Raw genomic sequence first — 16,415 nt, 5'->3', positions numbered from 1 at the left:
TTGACAGTGCTGCAGAACCTCTCTTCATGTGCAGAGGGGATGGGGGAACCTCCTTTCTAAAAGAGCATGGAGTCAGTTTTCTAGTCAAGTTTATTTCAACTTTGTTTCTGCGTGGGGTCATTGAAAGGACAACGATTGGAGTTTGGGAAAAAAAAACCACAAAAACCAAACCAAAACAAACAAAAAACCCCACCAAAAAAAGCACCCCCAAAACAAACAAACAAACAAGCAAACAAAAAAAAACAAAAATGAACAAACCACCAAACAAAACAAAACAAAAACAAACAAACAAAAAAAACCAAAACAAAAAAAAAGAAACACAAAAAAAAACCCAAAAAATCAACCTTTTCAACACCTAAAAAATATTTCCATAAGCAGCATACAATAACAGAGCAAATCAGAGCACCCAAAGCTCATGGTTGTTACACCAAACTCCTTGGAATCTTTCCTAATTCAAGTCCTCCATACTCCACACTCACACAGAGTATGGGTGTGCTTTACCCCATCTCCTTACCCACATCTTCAGCTCTTTTTGAGGTGAATAAATAAGCAATAGAAGGAGTGATGGTGGATCAGACATGGGGCAGGAGGCAGTGACATCCTACAGAAGAGGCTCCTGGAAGTCTGCGAGGTGGCTGCACCTGGGGTTCTGCCGTAAGCTGTTGTACACATACATGGTGAGTTCTGGGAAAGCCTCCAGGAAATACTCAGCATAGTCTTTTATTTTGTTGGTGATCCTGAAAGAGAACAAAAGCAAACAGGATTTTTAAAGCCTGTCCAAGGGGAGGATGTCCTTGCAGAGAAAAAGCCATTTCAGAGAGGCTTTCTGGTAACTTGGAGAGGTTTCCTAGAAATCCCAGAGCTGCAACTTTTCTACTCCTCAATCCTTTTTTTTTTTTTTGGTTTTTTTTTTTTTTGTTTGTTTGTTTTTGTTTTTTGTTTTTTTTGCTATTCCTCCAACACCTCCATCTGTCTTTCACTTTCATCTTGGGTAGATCTCTCAGGCATGTGGTGGGAATTCTTGGGCTTGTCCTGGGCAAAGACAGGACTTGGTGATCCTTGAGGGTCCTCTCCAACTCAGGATATTCTTTGAGTCTATGGCAGAGGCAAGGATGAGAACACTTACTTTTCATCTTTGTGTTCATCCATGTTTCTCATGAGCCTCAGGAGCTGGGTGACATCATTTCCATATTTGGTAGGTTTTGCATTCCTGGGTTTTTCCATGGCATGTAAAATATCTTTGTCAATCTGAAAGAAAGCACACAGATTATTCCCTGCCTTTCACACCCCACAAGAACCAATAGACTTTGAAGGTTTGCCAGCCAATTTGAGAATTATCAATCCCTTTTATCACCCCAGTTAGCAGAGCTCCCTTTAGCATCAACATCTTCTGACTACATGCCTTCGACTGAATTGTTTTTTCCAGTTGTCTGTATTTTGTGTGGGGCTACTTTTTCCAGTTCCATTTTTAAACACTCAGAAAATCTTCTGCCTGAATGTCCAGCTCAAACCTGATACCAACCCAAATTGAAGAGGATTACCGTTTTGGTCCACTGTGGATAAGGAAAAGCTTTCTTAGTGGCATTAGGATCTTGAAAAATACTTTTTTTGTTTGGGTCATCTTTGATTTTATTCCATACACTCTTCAGGAAGTTGAACCTGCTGTGGGATGAGAAGCTTCATTAGCTGCAGTGGGATCTCCCAGTGGGATTTCCCAGCACTACAGGCAATTCCCACAGCAAGATTCCACCTCCTTTGTACTCCCAGGCCTTACCTCTGATTGCTCCAGAAATAGGGATGTTTGCTCAACCCTTCCAAGCCTCGTTCATCAGGAGAGAACAGGCTTTGTACCAGGTCCAGAGCCTCCGTGTAATCTGGGGAATTGCGAACCAAATCCTCAATTCCAACTTGCTGGAGGGGTTTCCCACCCCCTATTAAAATGTAGAGCACGAGCCTGCCCAGGGCCTGCAAAGAGACATCAATGCTCCTGTGCCACTGGCACCCAGCCTCAGCCCTATGGAAGAGGACTCGTGTCCCCAAACCCTGCAGGGGCCCAGAAGTATAAAATACACACCTGTTGGAACCCTGGTCACTGAGAATTTGAGACTTTCTGTGATGACAGGCACTGACCCCCAGGAGAACACTGCATTTGACCTGAGGCCGTGGAGAAGGCTTCCAAAATTGAACGATAGAACTGGGATTGTGGGTGTGGAGTTTGATTAAAAGTGTGTAATATCACATGGTGGAAAACTTAGAGTTTGAGTTTTAGACTATAGTAATATATATAAAGTAAGATGGAGGTTTTAGGGCCATGGCTGGTCCTTCTGCTTCACCTTCGTCTCCGTGGGTTTGGGTGGTTTTGTGTAATTGGATAAAAAAGTCCACATTGTGGGCTACAGGTGGTTGGGTTAAAAGTAAAAATAATTAAAAGTGGGTTGGGTCATTGGGTTAAAAGTAAAAATAATTTAGGTGTCACTTCTTAGTTGGACAGTTTATCCTTAAAAGGCTTTATAGAGAGAGAGAGAGACATGGTTCCATTTTCAGTTTGTTAGAGTGAAGTGCGTAGAGCTCAGTGTTTGTGAGACTGCAATATAGATAAGAACTAACAAATATCTGAGTCCCAACAAGAAATACCATCTCACACATTTCATCCCAACCCTGGCAAAAAGAAGTTAAGATTCAACACACCCAACACAAACCTTGAAGCTGTGTGCACCAGGACAGAGGAGATGGGCATCCAAACCAACATCCTTCTTATGCAACATCTGTAACTACACTGATTTCCCCACAAATCAAAGCATTTTCTAGCTGGGAATGCAAAAAGCCTTTCCCTAGGACCCACAGTTACAGAGCACCCAACATTTTAAACCATAGGTTGGTTCACAAAGAACTTACCTGTAAATCTGACTTGACAAGTTCTTCTTGGCCTTCAATCAATCTTCTTTTATTACAAAAGTCCGCCAAGTAAATTTTGCCACCTAAATCTGGGGAAGTAAGAGAAATTGTTAGCAAATAAAGGTGGCAAACCTTCATTTGGTCCATTGCTGACTTCTGGATGGCCCCTTCTTTAAAAAACAGTTTCTGGAGGCATCTGTGATGGGTTGGTCTGACTGCAGAGCCCTGGAGAGGCAGGCAGAACTAATGGGATTTGTAAGCTTGTTCTCTCTGTGAACCTGTCTGTACCTATTTAAAGAGGAGATCTGTCACAGACATGTTTTATGAAAAATCCTCTCGTTAGGATCTTTTCTCCTGAGAAGCTGAGAGGCCTCGGAAACAAAATGTAACCAATGGTTATCTGCTGCTGTGGAATACAGCAGGTGCATCTGGGATTGGTCTCATGTGGTTGTTTCTAATTAATGGCCAATCACAGTCAGCTGGCTCAGACTGTCTGGTCAGTCACAAGATTTTATTATCATTCCATTCCTTTCCTTTCAAGCCTTGTGATGAAATCCTTCCTTCTATTCTTTTAGTATAGTTTTAATATAATATATATCATAAAATAATAAATCAGCCTTCTGAAACCTGGAGTCAAGATCCTCATCTCTTCCCTTGTCCTGGGATCCCTGTGAACAGCGCCACAGAGATCTAAAGCCACCCCCTTCAGCACAAAGACATCTCTACTTTTACAGACAGCTGTGAGGCACCTTCTTCTCTAAACTTCAGGGAGAGCAAAATTGCTCTCCCTGAAGTTTAGAGAAAACATAAAGAAGTGAAATGAAAAACATAAAGAAATGAAAACATAAAGAAAGCAAAACGAAAACATAAGGGAATCAAAACGTAACCTATTACGAAGTTCCCGGGCTGTAGATCCTGGTGAGCAAATCCGAGGGAGTGCAGCTCTCTCAGTGCCTGGAAGATGATCTTCAGAGCAGCTTTGTAATCCTTCTGGCCTTCAGGGTCCTGCAGGTGCTCCTGGAGGTTTTTCTCCCAGAGTGGGAAGCACAAGTACATGCAGTCTTTTTCCTTCTCGCACTGGAAGAGCTTCAGTAGATGTTCGCTGTGAGAACATTTTTCAAGGAACTCTTTCTCTCTGTCACCCTCTGCACTGCGGGTTATTTGCACTGCCACCTCTGTCCCTCCGTGGAGCCCGAGGTAGATGCCATCCTGAATTTTCTGCTGGATGTATGGAAATGTCTTCAGTTTGCCAATCATGGGGCGATACATTTGATCCAGGTTTTTCAGCTGGGCCCTCCAGCGTTTGCTGTGTGGCTCCCATGCTCTGGGGGTCTCTGGAACAAACCTGACGTTGTACTCACGAAGAAGGTTTTCCATCCCAGGAGAACGATTCCTCCTGGCAATAGCAATCAGGTTCCCACGGTCCGTCCTCGCTCCCTTTTCACACAACAACTTTGCTATTCTGCAATCATCTTTCTCCACAGCCACCATCAGGGCTGTGTTGCCTTCCTCATCTGCATCATCAATATCTATCTCATCCTTCTCCAACAGAGCTGTCACCAGCTCCGGGCTCTGCATTTCAACAGCCAGGATGAGGGCAGTTTTCCCGCATTCATCTTTGCTCTTCACATCCACACCGTGCTCCAGCAGGAAGTTAACTATGGGCACAGGTGACTCATGCTTTCTTTTGCCTGAACCCTCCTTTAGGGCATGGATCAGGGCATTCCTGTCTCTGTTGTCACAGATGTTCACATCAGCCCCCATCTCCTGGAGCAGGATTTTCACAGCCGAGAACTGGCGCTCCCTGCAAGCGTCCATCAGTGCTGTGGCCCCTCCTTTGTGCAGCTTGGCTTTCTCCTTGCTGGGCTCCCTCCTCAAATTCACCTTTGCCCCTCTGCTGTAGAGGAACCTCAAGGCTTCCTCCATCCCGTACCATGCAGCCTCCATGAAGGCTGTGAAGCCATTGATGTCCTGCTCGTTGATGTCTGAGCCCTGCTCCAGGAGGAGCTCCAGGACCTGCACGTTCCCTGCAATCCCTGCCTCAATAAAGGCAGTGCCCCCATTGTCCTTCCTGGCATGCACAGAAGCTCCTCTGGCCAGCAGAAGCCGGACCAGCTCCTCCTCATTGATTCTCACTGCAGTCTGCAGGGGTGTCCAGCCACTGCCCACCTTGGAATTCACATCTGCCCCTTGCTCCAGCAGCTCCAGCACAGCTGTTTTGTCCTTGTTGTACACAGCAGCATTTAGCTCTGAGTTAAGGACTTCTGCTGTCTTCGTCCTGGGAGGGGTGGAGGTCTCCTGGTTGTGAGCTGGGGACTCCATGGTGCTCAGAGGGAGGGCTCTGGGTTCACCACCAGAACCCAGGGCTCCACAGGAGGAGGGAGAGGTGTGATGGTCAGAGGGAGGGCTCTGGGCTCACAACCAGAAGGAGGGAGATGTGGGATGGTCACAGGGAGGGCTCTGGGCTCACCAGCAGAAGGAGGGAGAGGTGTGGTGGTCACAGGGAGGGCTCTGGATTCACCACCAGAAGGAGGGAGATGTGTGATGGTCACAGGGAGGGCTCTGGGCTCACCAGCAGAAGGATGAGAGAGGTGGGATGGTCACAGGGAGGGCTGTGGGCTCACCACCAGAAGGAGGGAGAGGTGTGGTGGTCACAGGTAGGGCTCTGGATTCACCACCAGAAGGAGGGAGAGGTGTGGTGGTCACAGGGAGGGCTCTGGGCTCACCACCAGAAGGATGGGAGATGCGTGATGGTCACAGGGAGGGCTCTGGGCTCACCACCAGAAGGAGGGAGAGGTGTGGTGGTCACAGGGAGGGCTCTGGGCTCACCACCAGAAGGAGGGAGAGGTGTGGTGGTCACAGGGAGGGCTCTGGGCTCACCAGCAGAAGGAGGGAGATGTGTGATGGTCACAGGGAGGGCTCTGGGCTCACCAGCAGAAGGAGATGTGTGATGGTCACAGGGAGGGCTCTGGGCTCACCAGCAGAAGGAGGGAGAGGTCCAGGGCTCAGTGCTTTCAGAGTAGGGCATGTGCCAGGCGTGGCCATCGAACACTGGGGGCACTTTTGAGGGCTCTGTGGTCTTCACCTGATTAATGAACAGAAAATGCTGTTTCATTAGGCTGTGAAAGCTCACCATTTACACTCCATATGTCCTGTGAGAGGGGCAGCTGAGGACAGCAGTGCCAGTGCCAGCTGGGAGAGCCAAGGCCTGGAGAGAAGCACAGCTTTAGCACTGATGGACCCCTTGTTTCCTTGCCTGGCCCCAGCCCCTCTCACAGCCCCCCTCCCACAGGTGTCCCTGCTGCTTTTGCTGTAAATATCATCTCACACTCATCCCAGGTTACCTGATAAGCCATCAGTGTCAGGTGGAGATGGGCATTCCCCTTCAGTTTTGGATGGCAGCCACACACAGTCCTGACTGCCCCTGATCCAACACCTGCAGTGAGACAGAAATCCTTAATCCCTCCTGCTTCTAGAGACCAGGAGGAGACCCCACCTGACAGGAAGCCTCTCCTAAGCTTTTCACCACGTTAGGAGATTGATCAGGTAGGGCTTAATTTGTCTTTTTCTGTCTGGTTTCTAGAAAAAGTGGGGCTCCAATACCCATTTTCTGATCAGCACTTTCAGGAGTTACTGCCTGACAAGCTGAACTGGAAATAAATTACCTAAGCAAATCAGGAAAGGGACAGAGAAGTCTTAAGTTATAAAAGCAAAGTATAAATTTACATGAATTTACCCTCAGGAAAGCCAAAGATTGGTTATTGGATGGTTTCTATCCCCTGACCAAGGAATAATCACAGAATTTCAAGAAACAAATACAGCATTTCATTGATTTTGATGCTTTTCATTTTCTTGTATTAATTTCTATACCTTTAGCCACAGATTAAAAAAAAAAAAACAAAAGGTACTTTCCTGGCCAGAAAAGCAGCACAGCATCCCCTGGGCACAGTGGGGCTGAAGTTCCTCACCTCTGTCAGGACAGCAGAACCCTGGGGAGGAGGAAGAGAGGGGCTGAGCACCTTCCTCCTCCTCCTCTGAGCAGCAGAGTCACAAGATCTGCACTCCAGGAAATGTTTCAATATTTCTATCCCCGCCCCACTGACTTTTGACCATGCCTGGGTGTCCTCACGTGTCACCCAGCCCTGCCTGCTGCCACCCACAATGACACAGCCACCAAGGTGTCCCCAAATATGTGCTGGCCCTGCCAGGAGGATGCTGGGGTTCTGGGGGAGGTGCATGCAGGAAAGTAAATTTTTTTTTTTAGGTATAGAAATTAATACAAGGAAATGAAATGCATCCAAATCAATGAAATACCGTGTTTATTTCTTGAAATTCTTGGAATTCTGTGTTATTTCCTGCTTGGCAGGGAAATAAACCATCCAAAAACCAATCTTTGGCTTTCCTCAGGGTAAATTCATGTAATTGGTGCCTTTTTTTCAGCATGCAGCAGAGAAATCATGAGCCAAGTGCTCTCCCCCTGCACCCAGACCCTGCTCAGAAACATCTGCTCAGCAGTGCTTCAGGAGCTGAAGGCCTGGAGGCATTGAGTGCTCAGGGCTGTGGATTTGTGGGGGCATTTGGGGTTTCATTTTAACCTTTTCCTCTCTGTGAAAAATGCATATTTTATTATTGCCTTTCTGCAAATATTAAAATGAACATTATATGTGTTGTGTTAGAAAGTGATGCTGTACTAATTTTCTTAATTAGTGTGTTAAATACAGTTTTAGGTTATAACAAAATGTTAAAATAGAAACTATGCTATGTAAGATATTTTTTTAAAGAAAGGACTTGCAGTGAGATAGCAGCCACAGGACACCTGAATCTTTCAGAGAAAGAGAATTTATTGCTCCATTATCAGAAGAAATGAACTTCTTCCTGCCTTGATCAGCCCTGGAGACACCATCAGGATTGAGAGGAAGAAGCTGACACTGCCCAGACAGAATCCTGTGTTTGAATGGAATTTATGCATCATGGATGAGGTGTATGAATATGAAACAGGCTGTTGCTTTTAAGGGTTAATCCTCTGTTAACGTGGGTCCTTTTTCGGGCTTATTTTGCCCAGGAAAAGGTACCCGGACTGTCTGTAACTCTTTGTTTCTTTTGTCTCACATTGTCCTAATCCAAATTGTCCAAATTATTATTACTCTAATTATATTGCTATTTTCATAACCATTTTATTATCCTTAAACTTTTAAAAATTTTAAAACCAAGTGATTGGCATTTTTCACACTCACCTTTTTGGCAAATCCATCCACGTGAGGGGATTAAGTGCTGCTAAATGACTCCCAGGCAGTCGCTGAGCTGCAGATATGTGGGTTCCTCCCTGGCATCAGCCTGGCACCCTGCCCCTGGTAGGCAGCTCTGTGTAAACACCCAGCCTGCTCCTCCAGGCCCTCCTTATCTGCCTGGAAAGCCTGTGCAGCAGACACACAGGAGGAGCCCAGGCTCTGGTGATGTCCCACCCAGTTTCCTTTGTGGTGGTACCAGCTGTGGGTTTCTCTGGGTCTGGATTGAAGGCACTTGAGATGATAGTTCATGTTCAGACTCAAGTGTTTATTATTTCTTATCAGTGAAACAGTCTCACTACTGTGAGTTCAGCAGCTTTTCAGTAGAAGGCACAAAATGGCCAACAATCTCTTGGTACAAGGTCTCCTAAGACTAATCTATCCTATTAAGAGCTGACACCTGGATTATTTTCCCAATAACTGATCCCAAAGAGCCCACAATGAGGACTTTTCTGCCCAATTGCAAAATGCCACCCAAACCCATGAAGAAGGAGGAAGAAGCAGCATGAAGAAGAAACCCAGGACAACACCCTGTGCCCTCCATCTTGCTTCCATCCATAACACACTAAAAATCCCAAAACCTCAATTTCTCACCAAGTGATACACCTACACCACTCTCTATAATCTATTTCACACTTTTGTGGATTCCAGTCTATCTTGAAGATCTGGGAAACTTTCTCCATGGATGAGGGTCAGAGTCAGTGCTGCCCTGGGGGTCAGGGCACCCCAGAGCAGACAGGGAAATATTCCCAGTGCCCTGGGTTCCCACATCCTTCACTGCCCTGTGAGGTGAGATGAGCTCAGCAGAGCCTGTGCAGCTCCCCCAGGCACCTCCACTGCTCTGTGCCAGCAGCAGGATGCAGCTCACACCTGAAATCAGGCTGGAACTGTATCCATCAAATGATCCCCGACTTTCCCTGGTGCCTGGGCACATGCACAAACTGGGAATCTGCATTTGGACATGGAGACATGGCCTGATACAGGCACAAGGGCAGGGAAAAGCCCTGAAAGGGCAGGGTGGACTTTGGCTGGCTGGGGAAGAGCTTTTAAGGTAGACAAGTACTTTTGGATGAAAATTTGGCTCTTCTGGCATTTGAATTTTGCAAAGCTCAGCCAAGGTAATAGGTTTTTAAAGGTAAATAGATAATTACAAGGTCTTGGCTTGTTCCAGTCAGCAGTCTTGCTTTGGCTCTCATTGTAATTTGAGTTATCATCTCTATAATTGTAAAAACTGTTTTTGGAGACTGCCATTGTGCAGAGCCCAGTGTAAGGAGGGGATGACTGGGGGAATCCATAAAATCAGAGGGCTTTGGGAAAGCTGCTAAAGGCACACCAGAAAAAAATACAGTTGGCCCCAGACTAGCGCTGTGGAAGGACTTTGTCTGGGTGGGGAAGAGCTTTTAAGGTAGACAACCACTTTTGGATTAAAATTTGGCATTTCTGGCATTTGAATTTTGCAAAGCACAGCCAAGGTAATCATTTTTTTAAAGGTAAATAGATAATTAGAAGGTCTTGGCTTGTTATAGTCAGCAATGTCGTTTTGGCTCTCATTATAATTGGAGTGATCATCTCTATAATTGTAAAAACTGTTTCTGGAGTCTGCCATTGTGCAGAGCCCAGTGTAAGGAGGGGATGATGTGTGGGACTAAAAGAGAGGTGTCCCATCTCTGGGTGCAGCCCTGTGTGTGTTTTCTGTGTATATCCCACTCCCTTGCTCACATCTCCACGCCAGCTCTCACCAAACTCTGCCTCTGCAGGAGTCACATCCCGGTACCTCATTGGGCATCCTGCTTCCCACAGCATCCACAGGCTCTGGGAACATCCCACGGTCTCTGCATGGAATTCTGCAGGGTTTGTGCTGCCACAGGAGGCCTTGACACAGCCCCAAAGGGACAGAGACTGTGCAAACTCGGGGGCAGTCTCCAGTCTGTCCCACGGCTCTCTGGATCTCATTTTAATTCACAGCAAGAATCTCTCCCAGTTTGACCAGGGCTGTGGCTGCAGCTGCTGGTGCTCAAGTAGCCATTTTCAGGCTGCAAAGTAGACAAACAACCACAGCAAGGGCACATTTCGGCTTCAAAGCCAGTAAAGACATCCAAAAAAGCCAAAAGGCATTAAAAAAAAGGCCAATATAACAACATCACATCACCCACCCACCCGAGTACAAGAGCCTTCTTCAGCTTGCTGGTTTAATTAAAATCATTTATTATCTTATGGTGGGAAGATGAAAATCCCTAGGATGGTAGGAATCCAAACCCTACAGTGGTGGGAATGAGGTGTTTGCAACCAGCAGGGCAGTGGCAGGAGTGTCCTGTGCCTGCATCCAGTGAAGAAGGGTTTGCTGCCAGTGCTTTCCTGATCCAAATTGTTCTTCACAGAGCCCTAAGTTTGAACTCTGAGTCCCTGCAACAGGCAGTTTCCAGGGAATGAAAGGGTCTCCAAGGAGTAACAGAGCTCCTCTCCACCATCACCATTCTGTAGTCTCTGGGTTATGGAGTTCCTGCTGTATTTTTGTACATCTGCACAGTCATTATTTGCCCCCACGCACCCAGGGACTCAGGAGATGAGCTGCTGAGACACAGACAGCAGGGAAATCAAGGGCACAGCTAAGCAAATCTCCTTTTTCCTCCATTCTGATGGACTCACACCCATTTTTGCATCCCTTCCCCTGAGATGACATCTCCCGAGAATCCTTGTCCTCCCAGCAGCCACAAATAGACACAGAGCAAAATGTGGCAACAAAAACTGCCTGCCAAGGGCAAAATCATTTTTTAAAGGAGCTATGAATAGTAGGGTGAGGTTTTTTTCTTCATGTTCCCTTCACGTGCTTTCCTATTATATTTCCAAGTGGGAATATCCCAGGGTTTATGTGCTTGGCCGTGCTGATGTGACTCTCAGTGCTGGAACACAACCCTGGAAAATAATCCACAGAAAGATGGCAGGTGATGCTACCCATGGAGGAGCATCAGCCACTTCTCACAGAACCCTTTAGGTTTGGGAAAGACCTCCAAAGTCATTGAGCCCAACCTCCAAGGTCATTGAGTCCAACCATCATCCATCACTGCCAAGTCCAGCATTGAACCACATCCCCCATATCTATGCCTTTTCTGGAGTATTTTTACCTTTTTTAAACTTAATTTTTTCGTTTTTCTGGTCTACTGCTCAATCCTCATCACCACCAAAAAAGAATTTTTAGCCAGCAGGGAAGGAGAGGTGAGGGCAACAACAAGGCAGGTAGGGACCTCACCAAGCAGGGCAGCACATCCCAGTCCCTGGGCAAAGAGAGCAGGGCAGAGGCATTTAAAACAGCCCAGAGCAGCCAAAACAGGTCAGAAAAGGAGTCAGGCTGAGCTTAGATGCCTTTCCCAAGGAGAGCAGGTGGATCTCCAGCAGGATTTCTCCCAGCTGTTCCTCATCCCCATCCTTCCCCCAGGCTGTGGCTGTGCCATGCCCCAGGCTCCCCTCCCATGCAGGCAGCCCAGCCCTGGGGAGGCAGGAGGGCTGGTGGATTCAGCCCTTGTCTGACCCAGAGATGGGGCAACTGAGAGGAATTTTAAAGACTTTTATTCCATTTTCAGTCTCATGAGAAGGGTGAGACAATACAGGTGTTACAATTCACACCATCACAATCAGAAGCCAATTATTTCTTAATTACAATGCACTATAAGCGTTTCTTGGCCTGTCAGCTTTAGGGTCTCCAAGGAGTAATATATTAGAGTAATATATTATTATATTAGAGCATTATTTTATTATATATTAATATATAATAATAAATATAATATATATAATATATTATATAATATATATTATATATAATAATTTTATCCCCTTCAAGGCTTTTATAATAATATATATATATAATATATAATATATATTATATATTATATATATTAATATATAATAATATATTAGAGTAATATATTATTACTCTAATTATATTGCTATTTTTACCATACTGTAAATGCCTTAAAGCCAGTAATCTAAAATTACCCCTTGTGGGTCCTCCTACAATGCATCTTTCATAGTTCTATTTCTCCAAAGTATCCAGTCTTATTTACAAAACCATCCTTTAAAGCTTGTTTCTTGTTCCATTTCTCTCTCAATGTCCGTCCTATTCCCTGGCATTTCAAAATCAGCATGCTTTATCTCAAGGTATGCATTCAGATGCACACTATGTGAGCATTCTGTCAAGAATTTTCTACAAATCCACCTTGGCTGCAGACCCCAGCACTGCCCTTGGTGCCCCAGCAGCAGCAGAGAGGATGAAAATCACCTCTCATTGTTCCTCAGCTCCCGAGGCAGCCCAGGGGCACAAATCCTTGAGTGCAGCTGGGGTGGATTGGCAGCCTTGGCATTCAGCTGCCTGCCCAGGGCAGGGGGAGCTCATCACTCATCAGCTGTGAGTGCTGGCACCTCGTTCAGGCAAAGGCCTTGCAGAGGGAGCTGCAGAGGATGGCATCCAGCTGCTCCCTCCCTGCTGCCTGCCCCGGGGCTGGCAGAGCTCTGCAGGACACGGGAGAGGCGTTTGGCGTGCTTGGAATGGCTCAGTGCATCCCCTCTGCTGCTGAGCTTCCTCCAAAAACATACCCAGACAGCATCTTACAGCAGGCCTTTCTTGAAAAAGATAAGTAAATAATGGATGTGCACACATGCAGCTGAGCTCCCTCCAGAAACATATCCAGATAACATTTTACAGCCTTCCTTCATGGCCTTTCTCTAAAAAGAGAAATAAATCATTGGTGAATACTCATGCAGCTGAGCCTTCTCCAGATACATACCCAGATAACATCTTACAGCCTTCCTTCATGGCCTTTCTTTAAAATGAGAAATAAATCATGGATGTGCACACATGCAGCTGAGCCTTCTCCAGAAACACACCCAGATAGCATCTTACAGCCTTCCTTCATGGCCTTTCTCTAAAAAGAGAAGTAAATAATGACTGTACACCCATGTAGCTGAGCTTCCTCCAAAACCATACCCAGATAACATTTTACATCAGGCCTTTCTTGAAAAAGAGAAGTAAATCATGAATGTACATACGTGGAGCTGAGCTTCCCCAAAAAAACATATCCAAACAGCATCTTACAGCCTTCCTTGATAGCCTTTCTTTAAAAAGAGAAATAAATCATTGGTGAATACCCATGCAACTGAGCCTTCTCCAGAAACACATCCAGATAACATTTTACAGTCTTCCTTCATGGCCTTTCTTTAAAATGAGAAATAAATCATGGATGTGCACACATGCAGCTGAGCTCCCTCCAGAAACACATCCAGATAGCATCTTACAGCCTTCCTTCATGGCCTTTCTTTAAAACTAGAAGTAAATCGTGGATGTGCACACATGCAGCTGAGCTCTCTCCAAAAACATATCCAGATAGCATCTTACAGCCTTCCTTCATGGCCTTTCTCTAAAAAGAGAAATAAATCATGGATGTACACCCATGTAGCTGAGCTTCCTCCAAAACCATACCCAGATAACATTTTACAGCAGGCCTTTCTTGAAAAAGAGAAGTAAATCATGAATGTACATACATGCAGCTGAGCTTCCCCAAAAAAACATATCCAAATAGCATCTTAGAGCCTTCCTTCATGGCCTTTCTTTAAAATGAGAAATAAATCATGGATGTACACACATGCAGCTGAGCTTCCTCAAAAAAAAACCATATCCAGGTAACATTTTACAGCATCCCTTCAGGGCCTTTCTCTAAAAAGAGAAGTAAATCATGACTGTACACACATGTAGCTGAGCTTCCTCCAAAACCATACCCAGATAACATTTCACTGTTCCTTCACAGCCTCTCTCTAAAAAGAGAAATAAATCACAGGTGAATACCCATGCAGCTGAGCCTTCTCCAGAAACATATCCAGATAACATTTTACAGCCTCATGGCCCTTCTTTAAAATGAGAAATAAATAATGAATTTACACACATGTAGCTGAGCTTCCTCCAAAAGCACACCCAGATAACATTTCACAGCATTCCTTCATGGCCCTTCTTTAAAATGAGAAATAAATAATGAATTTACACACATGTAGCTGAGCTTCCTCCAAAAGCACACCCAGATAACATTTCACAGCATTCCTTCATGGCCCTTCTTTAAAATGAGAAATAAATAATGAATTTACACACGTGTAGCTGAGCTCCCTCCAAAAACATATCCAAATAATATTTTACAGTGTTCCTTCACAGCCTTTCTTTAAAATGAGAAAAACATCACAGATGTACACACATGCAGCCTGCTGCCACACGTGTGTATCCATGGAAAATGAAAAGCTCAGAATTCCTGCACTTAAATATCTGCACATCCACCAGGCTAAATCCTCATCCTAGTGCACTCCTGCATCCCCATCCATGTCCTAGGAGCACCCCAAAGCTGCCTGGTCCCACTGGAGCAGGGATCTTCTGGCTGCAGGAGCCCCTGAGCTGCTGCTGGGAATGCTCCAGCTCCCAGGGCATGGGGAAACAGCTTTGTTTTATTTTTTTTTTTTTTCCACCAAATAAATCCACTCCTCCCCATCCTGGCTCATGGAAAGCTGGCCCAGGAGCAAGTTTGTGTTCACAGCCTGGGGGCAGGGCAGCACCAGCCCCATGGTGGAGCTCAAATCCCCTCAGCTGCTTCCAAATTTGCAGCCTCCTCCCTGGGAAACTTCAGCCTGGCTTTATTTGAGTGACCACAGCTGGATGAGGCAAGATTTGGCTCCAATGTCTCAAATGTGGTTTTGTGGGTTGGGTTTTTTTTTTTATCCCCCCCTGAGGCATTAAGGTTTTGTTGTTTGACCACTGGGTTTTGGCAGCAGGCATAGCTGGCTTTTAGTGACTGGGTTTTCTCTTTGGGAAGCAGCTCAGAGGAAACTGGGCTGCAAATGGGATTGTCCAGGATCAGCTGTGGGGTCTAAGAGCTGCCACCAAGGCTGAGGCTCAGCTTGGGCCATGGATGATGCAGCAAAAATGGACACAGCCTCACATTTCCTTCTAAAGAAAGCTCAAAAAGCTTTTAATTCTATATTTTTATCACTTCTTTTTTTTTTAATTTAATTATACATTTTTTTAATAATTTAATTTTAATTAATAATTTTTATTTTATTTTTATTTTTGAATTATTTAATTTTTAATTTATTTTCTTATTTTCTTATTTTTATTTTTAAATAATATAATTTTTAATTTATTTTCTTATTTTTATTTATACATCATTTATTTTTAATTAATTTCATTAATTTTTTTAATGGAGAATCAGTTTTGAATTAACTTCAAGGTGTGCAAGACAAAGTATTCAAATTTTTCATTCAGAAGCTGCAGGGTTTTTTTTAAAAAAAAGGCAACAACAACATTATTTTTTGATTCTGGCTGCTTCTAGTCTGCCTTACTGCTCTCTTTCCTGACAAGTAATTTAAATATTTCCTGGCTACTTTCCATCTCATTTCTTCCCTCTGACACGGGCAAAGATCAGATAGAGATGCAAACTGCTATGATCCCAAATCACCTGGCTTGTAGGACAAGGCCATGCTTAATTTAAAAGGAAATGAGAGGTGAGGGGGAGCTCAGCCTGCTTTCCTCTGGATGGGTGGGGATGGAGCAGAGTCCATGTGTTTTACAGTGCCTGCTGATCCTTGGCCCCTGCGTGGCTGTCACAGGGCTCAGGAGCTTCTGCTGCAGCTGCAGCTGCTTGGAAAATGCATTTGAGTGGCAGGGGTGGCTTGTGCTTGTGAAAAATGCGTATTTTATGGTTGGCTTTTGGCAAATATTAAATGAATATTATATGGTTATGTTAGAAAGTGATGCTGTATTCATTTTCTTAAGTAGTGTGCTAAATGTAGTTTTAGGTTATAACAAAATGTTAAAATAGAAACTATGCTATGTAAGATTTTTTTAAAGAAAGGACTTGCACCAGATAGCAGCCACAGGACACCTGAATCTTTCAGAGAAAGAATTTATGGCCCCATTATCAGAAAAAATGAACTTCTTCCTGCCTCGATCAGTCATGAAGACACCATCAGGATTGAGAGGAAGAAGCTGACACTGCCCAGACAGAATCCTGTGTTTGAATGGAATTTATGCATCATGTCTGAGGTGTATGAATATGCAACAGGCTGTTGCTTTTAAGGGTTAATCCTCTGTTAACGTGGGTCCTTTTTTGGGCTTATTTTGCCCAGAAAAAGGTACCCGGACTGTCTGTAACTCTTTGTTTCTGTTGTCTCATATTGTCCTAATCCAAATTGTCCAAATTATTATTACTC

The 16,415-nt window shown here is 44.8% G+C and overlaps 1 protein-coding gene across 1 annotated transcript; it reads right to left on the bottom strand.

The window, feature by feature from the left end:
* Positions 1-339: 339 nt before the first annotated feature.
* On the bottom strand, positions 340-5,792 carry RNASEL (ribonuclease L). The gene is made up of 6 exons (XM_054638450.2): positions 3,783-5,792; positions 2,896-2,984; positions 1,775-1,965; positions 1,542-1,662; positions 1,127-1,248; positions 340-737 (listed from the first exon to the last, which is right to left on the bottom strand). The coding sequence occupies exons 1-6, from the start codon at positions 5,215-5,217 to the stop codon at positions 602-604; spliced, it is 2,094 nt and encodes a 697-aa protein (XP_054494425.2). The 5' UTR covers positions 5,218-5,792; the 3' UTR covers positions 340-601.
* Positions 5,793-16,415: the final 10,623 nt, after the last annotated feature.

Source organism: Agelaius phoeniceus, chromosome 8 (genome assembly GCF_051311805.1).
Source record: "Agelaius phoeniceus isolate bAgePho1 chromosome 8, bAgePho1.hap1, whole genome shotgun sequence".
NCBI classification, from domain to species: Eukaryota; Metazoa; Chordata; class Aves; order Passeriformes; family Icteridae; genus Agelaius; species Agelaius phoeniceus.
This window is presented reverse-complemented; position numbering and strand designations above follow the sequence as displayed.